We start from the raw sequence: 13014 nt of genomic DNA, 5'->3' as shown, positions 1-13014 counted from the left end.
GGTGCTTCAACGTGGCAGCACTGTGTGGAGTCCAGAGCCAGACCCTGGGCTCTACACAGTGCTGCTGCTTTGAAATGCTGTGTACAGCCGGGGGCCAGCTGGGGACTGCCCCGCTGACCCTGGGCTCCATGCGGCACTGCCACTTTGAAACACCATGTGAAGCCTGATGGCGTTCTCCCCATGGCATTTCAAAGCAGCAGCACCGCACGGAGCCTGGGGTTAGAGGGGGACTGCTTTAGTCCCCCAATGGCCCTGTGTTCCCTGCAGCACTTTCACCTTTGAAGCACTTTGGTATTTTACCTCCTTTGTATTTTAGCTCCTGGGTGCAGCTGTGGTCCAGGCTCTATGCCAGCCAGCTATAGACATCAGCGTTCCTGCACCTGGTGCAGAGACTCTGGAGGTTCACCTCATCTGCCCAGATCTCTATGAGATCCAGGATCTGCACACGAGTCCAGGATGGGACCTGCCTTCTCTACCCCTGGGCAGGGGCTTCAGAGCTGGCTGGAGCTGTGCTCACAGCCATAGGGGGCTCAGATTGAACACTGTGGTCTGCCATGGCAGCAGGGTAGACAGGGGCTGCCCTAGACTAGCTGCCAGCAACTGGCGCCCTAGGCAAACCATGCAATCGCCCCTTCCCTCCCCCCCCCCGCCTATCCCAAGGGCAGATATCGACTGAGGGTTTTGGTTCTGTGCTGGGGATGGAGTTCTGTGGCTGGGGGCTTGGGGGCTGGGGATGGAGTTCTGTGGCTGGGGGCTTGGGGGCTGGGGATGGAGTTCTGTGGCTGGGGTTTGGGGATGGAGTTCTGCGGCTGGTGACCGAGGGGCCAGGGGCTTGGGGATGGAGTTGGAGTTTTGGGGCTTGGGGCCGGGGCCCAGGGGGCTAGGGATGGAGTTCTGTGGCTGGGGGCCGAGGGGTTGGGGATGGAGTTCTGTGGCTGGGGGGATGGGAGCCAGGGGGTTGGGGATGGAGTTGGAGTTCGGGGGCTGGAGAAAGGGAACAGGGTGAGAGACTCCCCTGCACCCACCTCCTCCCAAGATCCCACCCCCCCAGAGAGAAGCCGGCATGCGCCTCTCCTGGGGCAACCCTCTCTCCTGCAGAGCAGGGGAAACCCCCCGCGTGTTCCTCCTCTCCCGGGGCCGACCCTCCCTCTCCTGTGGGGCAGAGGAAACCCGCCTGCATTCCTCCTCCCCTGGGGCCGACCCTGCGCGCTGCCTCTCCCAGGACTTACCCCCCTCCTGGCCACAGGGAAGCCGAGCTCCAGGAAAGGCATGGGAAATGGAAGGGGCAGAGTTTGGAATTTGGCGCCCCATGCAACTTGGCACCCTATGCGGCTGCCTAGTTTGCCTATAGGCACGGGCCGCCCCTGAGGGTAGACAGAGCTGGGCACTGCTATGTGGCACAGTGCAAGCTGGGCCTGCTGTATACCCCACTCTGTTTCCCCTGAGGCTGCAACTTTAAAGCCTGCAGGGGAAGGTGAACTATAGAGTCCTAATGAGTGTAGTCAGAGTGGCCAGCAGAGCACCTGTGGGAAGCCCTGGAGGCCACTTATTCTGAAATAACTATAACTGCCCCATCTACACACACCCTATTTTGAAATAACTATTTCCAAGTAGGCGTTATTCCTCATAAAATGAGGGTTACAGATTTTGGAAAAAGATGCATGTTATTTTGAAATTGTTTCAGAATAATGGGTTTTCTGTATAGACACCCACCTAGTTATTTCAAAATAACACAAGTTATTTCAAAATAATGCTGCTGGGTAGCCATGCCCCTAGCAAGCAACTTCAAGGATAAATATATCTATAGACTATGACATTGGTACTAGCAATTGTCATGCTGACTCAACATCCTGAAAATCAAACCTGAAAAAAGAGATGCCAGAGTAATGAGAATACTCATTAGAGTGTAATGACGTACAAGTAAAGAACATGGACTATGGTAAGTCATTCATTATCATTAACAAAGGTACTTCCCATTAGGAGAATGTGCCTTGTACAATGTGGTCTAACAATGTTCCCTCGCTGTTGCGTAAAGAACATTTGTAAGTTCTACAGAAGACTCCATTATACATTAAAGCACATACAGTATTTGTAGGAATTACAACTTTTAACTGAGCTGTACAGTTCTTGGGCAACAAACCGCAGTAAAATCAGGCAAATGCTTATCAGTATAATCAAGGGTTTTTCTCAGGTTTTTTCCATGTATATAGGTGAATGACACTAGATCAGAAAAATGAATGAATGAATGAACGAATGAATGAACGAACAGAGGAATGAAGTTTCAGGCCTTCTAAAAATGCTGTTAAGTTCTTGGCTATGATGCTGAAGGGTGAAAAGCATTATATATTATGGGCATTACGGACTCTCATTCAGCCATTGTATTCATTCATCCTATCCATCAACAGAGAGCAAGGACAGTCCCTGAAGATTTCTCCTGTATCCTTAGAATAGTGATAGAAATGTAGCCGTGTTAGTCTGGTGCAGCTGAAACAAAAAACAGGACTATGTAGCACTTTACAGACTAACAAGATGGTTTAATAGGTGATGAGCTTTCGTGGGCCAGACCCACTTCCTCAGATCAAATAGTGGATCTGAGGAAGTGGGTCTGGCCCACGAAAGCTCATCACCTATTAAACCATCTTGTTAGTCTGTAAAGTGCTACATAGTCCTGTGTTTTGTTCCATGTACCCTTGTCACTACAGCACTGAAGCTATAGCTACTTCCATAGACATCGCCGGGCAATTGCACCACCTGCAGGAGAAAGCCTCGGGGGCACTTTTACCACCGCATTGCTCCTCCCCCGCGCCCATACGACCCCGCCCTCGGAGGCGGGCTACGCCGCACGTTGGCGCCTCTCTAGGCAGGGGCGGCGCCGTGACGTCAGCACCTGCGCTCGTGCACCGTACTCCTGTCCCTAGTTCCCGGCTGCGGTTGGGCCCCTGCCAGCGCGATGGGGGGGAGTCGCGCGCTGCTGCGGAAGGTTCGCGCGCCCGGTGGCGGCTGGGGGAGGGGGCAGCAGGTGCCCGTGTGAGCCCGGGGCTCGCTCCCGTTGCGAGCATGCGCCGCCTCTAGCGAGGGAGGGGGGGGAGGGTCGGGTCGGGTCGTGGCCGCTGCCCTGGGCTGAGAGGCCGCGCTCGTTGGGGTCCCGCTGCCCCTTTGCCCCGCTCCTCAGTCGCGCCGGGTGGCTCCCGTCGTGCTGCCCCGCCGGGCTCACACACCCGCACGGCGCCTGCTCGCGGGCCGGGGCGAGCCGCAGCCTCTTCCCTCACCGCGTGTCCTGGGGCAGCCGGGCGGCGGTTCCCTGCCCCTGGGTGGGCGGGATGCTGGGGCTCGGGCGCTCGCCGGGGGGGGGGGTTACCCACGAAGCCCCGTGTAACGCTCCTTGTGTTCTTAGTATGGCGGCTTCATGGATAGTCTCAGGATCTACGTGAAAGGAGGAACTGGTGGAATGGGGCATCCTCGCTTGGGTGGCGAAGGAGGGAGAGGCGGAGACGTCTGGCTTGTCGCCCAGGAAAAAACTACCTTAAAGAGAATTAAAGACCAATGTCCCCATAAGCGGTTTGTAGCCGGAGTAGGAGCCCCCAGTAGGTAAGGGTGTATTTTGTCCTGATTGTTTTTGTTGAGCACCTTTCACCTGGAAGGAAAAACAATGCCTGGTAGGAGTTTTTAAACAGTCTCTAACTTTTTCTAGTGTTCGTGCACTGAAAGGTGAAAAAGGAAGAGATTGTGAAGTTGTGGTGCCTCCGGGAATTTCAGTTCTTTCCTGTGATGGGGAAAAGATTGGTAAGGGATTGATTTGTTCAGACAAGTGTGCCAAGTCTTAATCACATGTGAGAATTCTGATGATGGAGGTTGCTTGATCATAACTTCTATCACTAGCTACAATGCTAGGATCATGTTCTCCCAATGAGATTTGAAACCGTGGTCCCCCAGCCTTTTTGTGCGTGAGATCACTTTTAAAATTTAAGGGCAACCCAAGATCTACCCTGTCCCTTCCCCAAGATTCCACCTGGCTCACTACACACAAATCTCTGCTGTCACTTGCCTGCCCCCACCCTTACTCACTTTTACTGGGGTGAGGTGAAAGGGTGTAGGAGTTGGTATATGTGCTAGCTCTGGGTGGGTGGGGGGTCAAAGATGGGTCAGGTGTTTGAGGTGCAGGAAGGGGTTTGGGGTGTTGTTTCTGAGAGGGGACTTAAGTTGGGGTGGGGATTTGAGGTTCTGGGAGGGTATGTCAGGCTGAGTCACAGGCTTGTGATGCAGGAGGGGATATGGGGTGCTGGTTGGAGAGTCAGAGTGGGGGTGCTGGCTCTGGAGGTTAGGTTAAGAAAGGGGTGCTTACCACCTGCATATCTAGGTCAGCAGAGGGTCTGAGGCAGGCTAGCTGCCTGCTCTGGCCCCATGCTAGAGCCCTGCACATGTACAAATGTCTACTTATGGACCTACATCAGTATCTGCTGATCCACAGGGCTTTTCTCCCAGGAGATGCTGTGGTCAAAGGAGAGAAGTGTGGTGCTGCCGCTCTCAAGAGCCAGAAACCGGTTCCAGCAGCTCCTCTCCCCAGCCTCACTGCTAGTGTGACTTTACGACCCCTGAACAAGAGATGCAGCTGGCAGTGAGGCTGGGGGACGGTACAGCTGTATGTCAGGGAGGAGCTGCCAACGCAGAGTACTGGCTCCTGGGAGCAGTGCAACATGTTCCTTGCCTTCAGCCACAGCATCTGCAGATCAGTGGATAGACATTTGTATCTGCATAGTGCTCTACATGCCACTCCTGGAGCCAACAAGCCCCTGTGGCCCTTGAGTTGGGGGTATGTGGCTCCATGTGCTGCCCCTCTCTGCTGGCACCATCTTTGACAGCTCCCGTTGGCTTCAGTTTCCTGCTCCTGGCCAATGAGAGAGCTATGGGGTATGATGTTTGCAAATAGGAGCAGTGCACTGAGACACCTTCTTCCTTCTCTGCCTTCCCACCTCCACTCTGCCCTACCATCTGTCTTCTTCTATACACTCTGGACCAGACTGACTGCTCCTGGGAATGTAGTTGCAGTGTAGGACTGGGAGATTCCTCAGGAATAGTTAATAAATGTTAACTTGTCCACTTTGTAATTTAGTTATTTGAACAATAACACTGGCCAGATTTCAACATTTCAGGGTTTTACCCAAGATAATGATTTAAAAAAAATATGTTTAAGGTTTGTATCTAGATCTCACAAATTGTACAGATTATCAGGGTCATTGATGGAGTCTTACACTCTCTCAACCTGTAATCTTGAAATTACAGAGCACTCTTTCATAGTTTTCAGAATTTTTTTTTAATTAAAAAGTGATTTTTACTTTGGTTAAGTCTTAAGCAGGTTTAAAGCATGATACAGGTCAGGTGGTGTGTGCAAATTTTTTATACATTATATTTTTATGTTAATGTTTTTTAACTGCAGTTCTAAATTATAGTAATAATTGGTGGAGGCATCACAGCAGGGATCATATTGGAAGTACCTATAACATCTAATGAATTTGGTGATCATAACCAGGCTCGACAAATAATGCAATCTACTCGCATTGCAACCCACCCAGAAGAGCTGGGTTTGGGCGATCTGTGCATGCGCAGATCGCTGGACAGCGCAGCTGGCAAGCAGGGCTCACCGCGGTTTGGAGAGCCCTGATTATAACAGACTATGTGTTTTAATTAATAAGCTATTATAAGCTGTGACTAAAAATCTCCAACCAATTGATGTGCACAGCTTTTCTTGACTTAACCCACTTCCAGATAAAAAAAATCAATATGACCATGTTGAGCACTTAAAGTAATACTTTGGGAGATAAGTTATATTGAGCTTACATGTGATTAGTGTAACTAACAAATATGTGATTCCAAAAAGAAAGTGGGAACTACCATTTTGACCATAATGTGTTTTCCTTTTCCAGTAATAATAATTCCAAAGAGAAGCTCTACCTAATGTAATTATTTGATTGTAGGAGTTGAAATTTTGTTGCAAGACATCTGATTCTCAACAAAGACACCTGTAACAGTCTAAGTTCATACAGAAGCTAGTGCAAATTCTCCACTTTTCACTGACAGAGTCTGTGGTGTTTGAGAATCTCTGATTTTATTTTTCAGGAGAACTTAATAAAGCAGGAGACAGAATACTGGTAGCTCGTGGAGGACTGGGTGGCTGTTTGGTTACAAATTTCTTGCCTTTGAAAGGCCAGATACAAACAGTTCATCTTGATTTCAAACTTATAGCAGATGTTGGCTTAGTTGGGTGAGTACTGAAGTCTTGGTATTTGTGAATTGAACATCTAGAAGTATAATTAAATTAGTGTATTACGAATGAAGGGAGAAGGGGAATACATGTGAATGAAATTCTGACTTTTTTTTTTTTTTTAAATCAGGAGTGGTCCTTAAACTCTTGATTTTTGCTGATAAAGTGAATTTATAATCTAAATGGATTACTTGTAAGAAGCCTACCATTCATTCAACCACATCAGGCCATTGGTTTGAATTCAATTGAGCGTGACAATGACATCATAAGACTATTCAGTAGTATATGTGAAATGATTGGGAATCTCAAGCCAAGGCCTGATGATTGGTAGTTGTATTACAAACACTGCCATTATAAGCCAAGTACTGGCACAAGTGGGTCTCTTTAATGTTTGTTCTTTGGCACTGCTATCAAAACTGAGTATGAGTCTGTTCTTTCAGAGAAGCATCATAGCATATTGTTAAGGGAATAGGGAAAAGCTTGAGCTATGGTCCTTCAATTTCACTTGAGTCTAGTACCTTTCACTATTACCAATAAAAAGAAAATAAATGTAATTGATTTAGGAAATCAAAAGAAAAGCATCTAATGCCCTAAATCAGGCAAACACACTTTATTAAGAACTCACTGGTTATTTGGTTTTTTTTTTTTTTTTTTTTTAACATATTTTGTGCCCAGTGAGTTGCTTTTAGTTTTTATGGGTGTGTATAATGAGCAAAAAGGTCTTAGAGGGTAACTTAAAAATAAATAAATGAGGGTCCTGTAGCACAGGGGATGAGGAACCTAATGCCCGGGGATAGCTTTTGGCTTGCCTGGATCTGGACTTCGGGGCTTACACTCAGCTTTGGGGAGCCCATGCTGGTACTCTAGCCGTTGTCTCCCTCCCCCTGCCATTTTCTGTGGGGTTGAAGCACACAAAATCCACTTGCCTGGGCCCCCGTAGTCTCTGGTGGGTGAGGGGAATGTCATTCTCCTTCTCAGTCAGGGGCCAGTGACTGACATTTCTGTGGGTCAATTACTCTCCCCAAAAAAGGTTCCCCACACTTGCTGTTGCACCTTTCATACATTTTTTTTGTAGTTTAGTATCATTAGCTTTAGTGGGCACAACCCATTTCTTCAGATGAGTAATGAGCAAAATACTTCTAGATCAGAGGTCAGCAGCATACGGGACACATGCCGTAAGTGGCATGCAAGATGATTTTTTGTGGCATGCACAGCATGGTGTAGGGCAGTGGTCCCCAAGCTTTCGTGGCTGCCGGCCATCTGGGGGCAGGGCCACTCATGCGCCGCGCTTCCAGGGGTTGGGCCACGCATGTACCGTGCGCCTGGGGGTGGGAGCTACTCATGTGCCCTGAGCCCAGGGCCGGCACCGCGCATGTGCCGCACGCAGGGGGTAGGGGCTGCCCTGAGCCTGGGGCCGGCACTGCACATGTGCCACGCGCCAGGGGCGGGGCCAGCCCAGATGTTTCGGCGGGTGCACATAAATGCCCTGGCAGGCGCCATGGCAGGAACCACTGGTGTAGGGAATGGGTGGCATTACCCTGTGCTGGGCTCCACATCCTTGAGGCATGCAGCTCCCAGATGCTAAGAGATTAACACTCCACTCTCCCCGCCACAGGCTCTTGCTCCTGTTTCAGGAGGGGGCAGGGCTGGGGCTGCTCCGCAGATCAAGATGGTGCAGTTAGTCACACGCTGCTGCTGCCTCCGAGGGGTGCCAGGGCCCAGGCTAAGCTCTGGCTTCTCCCTGTGGGTGGGAAGATCCTTCCCTAGTGCCCTGCTGCTCCCAGTCAGAGCCTGGAAAAAGCCCTGGGCAGCTCCAGACTCTGACTGCCCCAGCCCCAGAGCTGCAGTCTGCAGGTGAGGGGTAAGCCCCATGCAAAGGGCTGGGCCAAGCAGGAAAGTGACTACCCCCAACCCTCCTCACCCCAGAGTTGCTCCCAGGTGGCTGCGAGTCCCCGCACTACTTCCCTGCTGGTGTGTGTGCTGGGGGCACAGGGATATGGGCTTAGGAGGGGGGTGAAGGAGGATGTGGAGTCAGGATGGGAGAGGCAGGTGAAAGTTAAATCTTGGCACACCACTTCTGAAAGGTTGCCCACCCCTGTTGTAGATGGAAATGTGCCTGTCTGTTTACTTCCAAGTTGTCAAACATCCAGTGTAAAGTTGATATTTTGCTCCCATCTCAGGGGTTGTGATGTTACAAAACATGGTTGCTTAGCTCCAGTCCTATGCATATGAATAACTACACACACATGCAAGGAGTCACACTGAGCCTGTAAGATTCCTTATGTGCATAATTCTTTCCAGAGTGTTATGTGAGAAATTTAACTATTGGTTGGTTTGGGTTACCTCACATCTAATACCATTGGCTGCCAGTGCCACAATCTTTTAAAAATATTGTTCTCATTATTTATGTGAAGATAAAAAAACCACCAGATTCTTATAATATTTGGGACAGAAAAAATCTCTGACAAATTATATGTTGTAAATAATAGGAAGTGGCTATGTGTATCTGTCACTCTCCAGGCTGCAAAATATCAGGTGCCACAGTAACATATAAATTTATTTCACCCTTTGAGAGTACAATTTAAAAACTAAAAACAATTTTAAAAGCTTTTTTTCCTAATCTATTTTTTTCTTTTGTTCCTAGTTTGAACAATACAAATGCACTTGTTAGTTTAATTTCAGATTGTAATCTGAGGTTAGTTTCAGGCTGTCATGTACTGACACAATGCTACAATGTGCTGTAATGGAATGTATGTTAAGATGCCAAAATAATTTTTTAAAGGTTTTAAGTTTTGTAAAAGCTTTTTCTTTTTATTTTTTTTAACAAATCCTAAATTTCAGTTCATATTTGAGCTGCCAGGGTTTAAAAAAAAATAATAGAAAGAATCATTATTAATGAAGAAGATTGTTTCCTAGACCAGATTGAGTCAACCTCTGATATCCTGTTAGTGCGTGTACTTTGATGTTTTGAGTGTGTTGTTTTTACTTCAGTACATACACAAGTGCTTTGCTATTAGATCAGACCAAGAAATCTTATTGTCTTGAGAGAGGATCATCTGGACTAGATACAGATTGTGAGGCAAAAAAGAGGTTGAATTTGAGCTTCAAAGAGAAACATTGAGTCTTGATGGAAATAAAATACTTCCTTGAAGAAATAGAAATAACATTCTGAATTGACATCTTCCATCTTCAGAGAGCATTAAATTACCTCTAGTAACATTCCTATTATAAAAAAGTCATTGTTTCTTCAATTGTGAGGAATGAAACCTCTAAAATATCAGATTTTTATTAGTGTTTCTCCTACTGTTTAATAGTTTTATTTTTAATGATTTATGTTGAAATTTACATGGTGTTTTCTTCAACTAGTCACAAACAATAATGCATTAGTGCAGGGGTTCCCAAACTTTTTGTCACGGGGACCAGTAAATCCATTCACGAGCTTTGAGAGGCCCGGTAACATTCGTTTGCATATTCATTAAGCAAATGATGAATATGCAAATAAGTTGTTTCTGGTCCTCCCAAAGCCTCCAGTGCCAGCTTTAGCAAAGCTTTTGATATGGCCACCCACCATATTCTTACCAGCAAGTTAAGAGAATATAGATTGGATAAATGGACTGTAAGATGGATAGAAAGCTGGCTACATCAGGGTTTCCCAAACTTTTACTTGAGTTGGAACCTGTTTTTTTTTTTTCTTTGTTTGTTTTTTTTCTAGTACTGTTTTTTGCAGCCCAAAAATATAAAAGCACTGCTTCCAGCCAGCAGAACCGGAGTAATCCAATAAAACCCTGCACCACCACATCGTGTACTGAAAAGGGGTTCATTTATTTTCAGAAAGCCGACACCATCTTTGGAATTTTTTTATCCATATTCTCATTCTGGATGGTGAGTGCACCAGGTTCTCTCCATTCTGACACATTGTAGTGCCTTTAAACCTCACTGTCAGCAGTGGGGGTATTTAAAAGGCACTGTTTTTACATTTTTATTCAGGATCTGTGTGCGCCCTGATCAGTCCCGCTGACTGATGCTCCCCCCCTTCCCCCCCCCCCCCCCCACCCCGGCCAGCCGATTCTCTCCCGATCTCCCCTGGCAAGCTCTGCTACCCCCACCAGCCCTGCTTCTGCCGGTCGGTCCTCCCCACCCCCACCCATTTTTCCTGGCTAGCCCCACTGCTCCCGCCCCCCCAGCCAGCCCTGCTTCCACCGGCTGGTTCCCCCTCTCCCTGGCAATCTGCTCCAGCCAGCCCCACTGCCCCCGCCAGCCATTTCTCCCTCCCCCGATCTCTCCTGGCCAACCCCACTGTCCCCAGCCCCCCAGCCAGCCCTGCTTCCCCGGCGGTTCGCCCCCCTCCCCCCGGCCAGCCCCACTGCCCCAACCCTGCTTCCCTGCAGCCCATATCCACCCCGCGGCCAGCAATAAGAACTCATCTGGTAACCCTCACTACGCCTCTGCTGGGAGCCTGAAACATCCAGCTGCATCCGCCCAGCCTAGCCGAGGGCTTGAGGGACCCGGCGCTGCACGGGCAGTCTGGGAGCCCAGAATGCCCTTGCAGCCACGCTGAGACCGGCCCATAGTTTGGGAAACACTGCATTACTGGATGATAAAGAAAAATGGCCCTCTGGATTAGTAGGCTGCAAGACAAAAGTTCAGTTTAATCCCAGGTCTAAACTACTCCCCACAGATACCTAACCTTTGTGCATTTTTATCAGGAGGTGTTTTTTTTTTTTAATATGTAATTAGGTACTTATTCATCAGTTACTAGTGTAGTAAAATATAGTGCAGTGTGATGAACTGTAAATTTGTAAATGAACATCCCTTATCAGTTCCTTCTTCTGTTGAGTAACAGGGAACCAGAATTGTGTTCTGTTCCTGGCACCTTGCTTGAAGTTTTGATTTTGAGTAAGACACCTGTTTTGTGACTCCATTTAATCATCAGAAAAATGAGACAGTAATATTTTTTTAATTAAAGGCACTGTAAGTTCAAAATAGCTATTATGAGAAGGGTTATTTTTAACCCTTTAAATGTGGATCTATTCTGTAAAATATGTAAGTAAAAATGGTGTTAAAGAAAACTAACGTTTCCAGCCAAGATGACACTTAACGAAATTTGCAGATGATGATGGGAGGGAAAGGGTTGCAAGCATTTTAAAGGACAGGATTAGAATTAAAAATGATCTTGATATACTTGGAGAACTGGTCTGAAATCAACAAGATGAGTCAACTTGGAAGAGACAAGTGCAAAGTAGTATGTTTAGGAAGGAAAAACTATATGTACACATTCAAAATAGAATAACTGGCTAAGCAGTGTTTTGAATCTCAGACTGAATATAATCAACAATGTGATGCTGTTGGGACAATGGGATACAGTCGCGGGGAGTGTTTTATTCAAGACGTGGCGGTTAATTGTTTTTGTATACTCTTGCAAGGCCTCAGCTGGAGTACAGTGTCCCACTTTAATCAACACATCTTAAGAAAGATGTGTACCAATTGGAGAGAGTCCAGAGAAGAGCAGTAAAAATGCCAAGAGGCATAGAAAACATGAGGAAAGGTTGAAAGAATTGGGTCTGGTTAGCTTAGAAAAGAGAAGGCTGAGTCAACAATCTTGGGACATGTAAAAGATTGTTATAAAGAGAGTGGTGATAAAATATTCTCCAAGTCCACCAGGAAATAATTGACTTAATTTACACCATTTGAGAGCTTTGATGTTCAGAAAATCTTTCTAAGGATTGCTAAGTGCCGGAGCAGGTAATTGCCTAGAGTAGTGTTTCTCAACCTTCTTTTATAAAGTACCCCTTTAAAAATATATATATATGTATATAAGTACCCCCCAGCCCTCCCCAACCCAATGCACTCACCCAGAGCCAAGCACCTGCAGCCCCCACCACTCTAACCCAATACCCTCCTCCTCCTGCAGAGCCTGACACCCCCAACCTCCCTGCTATAACCCAGTGCCGCTCCCCTCTCCCAGAGCCAGGCACTGGATGTATAGTAACCCTACCTTTGAAGTGCCTGTTCCCACCGCCTGGCCCTGCCTCAGCGGCTTGTCTGCAGGGAGAAAGTGGCCAGCCAGCGCTGGGCTCGCTGCTTGGGGCTGTGTGCTTCCACCTCAGCCCGGCGGCGGCCCCCTAGCCACGCCTGGGGGAAACTGCCTTCCCCCTCGCTATAAAACTGACACGGGGCAGTGTCCTTTGGAGCAAAGCTTATTGTGCCGCCTCACCGCCTTTTAGCTCCTTTCCGCAGTGCCATGGGGAAGAGGCAATGGGAATGTGTTGTACTGATCTGCTGGTGGGGATGTGGGGGTTCAGCCGCCCTCCCCGCTGGCGAACTCCAAGTAGGCTGCTGGAGAGGAAACGAACTAGAAGAGGCAGCTGTGGAAGTGATTTTTTTTTTCTCTCCCCCTCCCCCCAAACCTACCCCCCCACTTGGAACTGTCACCGGAGCTGCAGCCACATGCTTTTTCACACCAGTGTTGGGGCGCGTGCACAGAGCGGCTGTTAACATCCGGGCGTAGCACTGAACATTCACTTTGACAGGCACGTGCCGCCTCCCCCTCCCCGATCTCCTTTGCTAGGCAAAATCCCGGACGTTTTGTGCCAAATTTCACTTTTCTTGATGTACCCCAGACTTCTCTCGCGTACCCCTAAGGGTACGTGTACCACTGGTTGAGAAACACTGGCCTAGAGAATCCGCATCATTGGAGGAGTTTTAAGAGCAGGTTAGACCAATATCAGCAATGGTCTAGGAATCCTTAATACTAT

The 13014-nt window shown here is 48.0% G+C and overlaps 1 protein-coding gene across 1 annotated transcript in view; it reads left to right on the top strand.

The window, feature by feature from the left end:
- The first annotated feature begins 2821 nt into the window (after positions 1-2821).
- Positions 2822-13014, top strand: part of GTPBP10 (GTP binding protein 10) — a 29881-nt gene continuing 19688 nt past the window's right edge. Inside the window, exons 1-4 of the mRNA XM_075922400.2 lie at positions 2822-2980; positions 3395-3588; positions 3692-3783; positions 6115-6259. Of these exons, the coding sequence (XP_075778515.2) occupies positions 2951-2980; positions 3395-3588; positions 3692-3783; positions 6115-6259 (461 nt within the window). The 5' untranslated portion in view covers positions 2822-2950. The remainder of the gene's footprint in view (positions 2981-3394; positions 3589-3691; positions 3784-6114; positions 6260-13014) is intronic.

This window comes from Pelodiscus sinensis, chromosome 2 (assembly GCF_052426305.1).
Source record: "Pelodiscus sinensis isolate ZL-2025 chromosome 2, ASM5242630v1, whole genome shotgun sequence".
NCBI lineage: Eukaryota > Metazoa > Chordata > Testudines > Trionychidae > Pelodiscus > Pelodiscus sinensis.
This window is presented reverse-complemented; position numbering and strand designations above follow the sequence as displayed.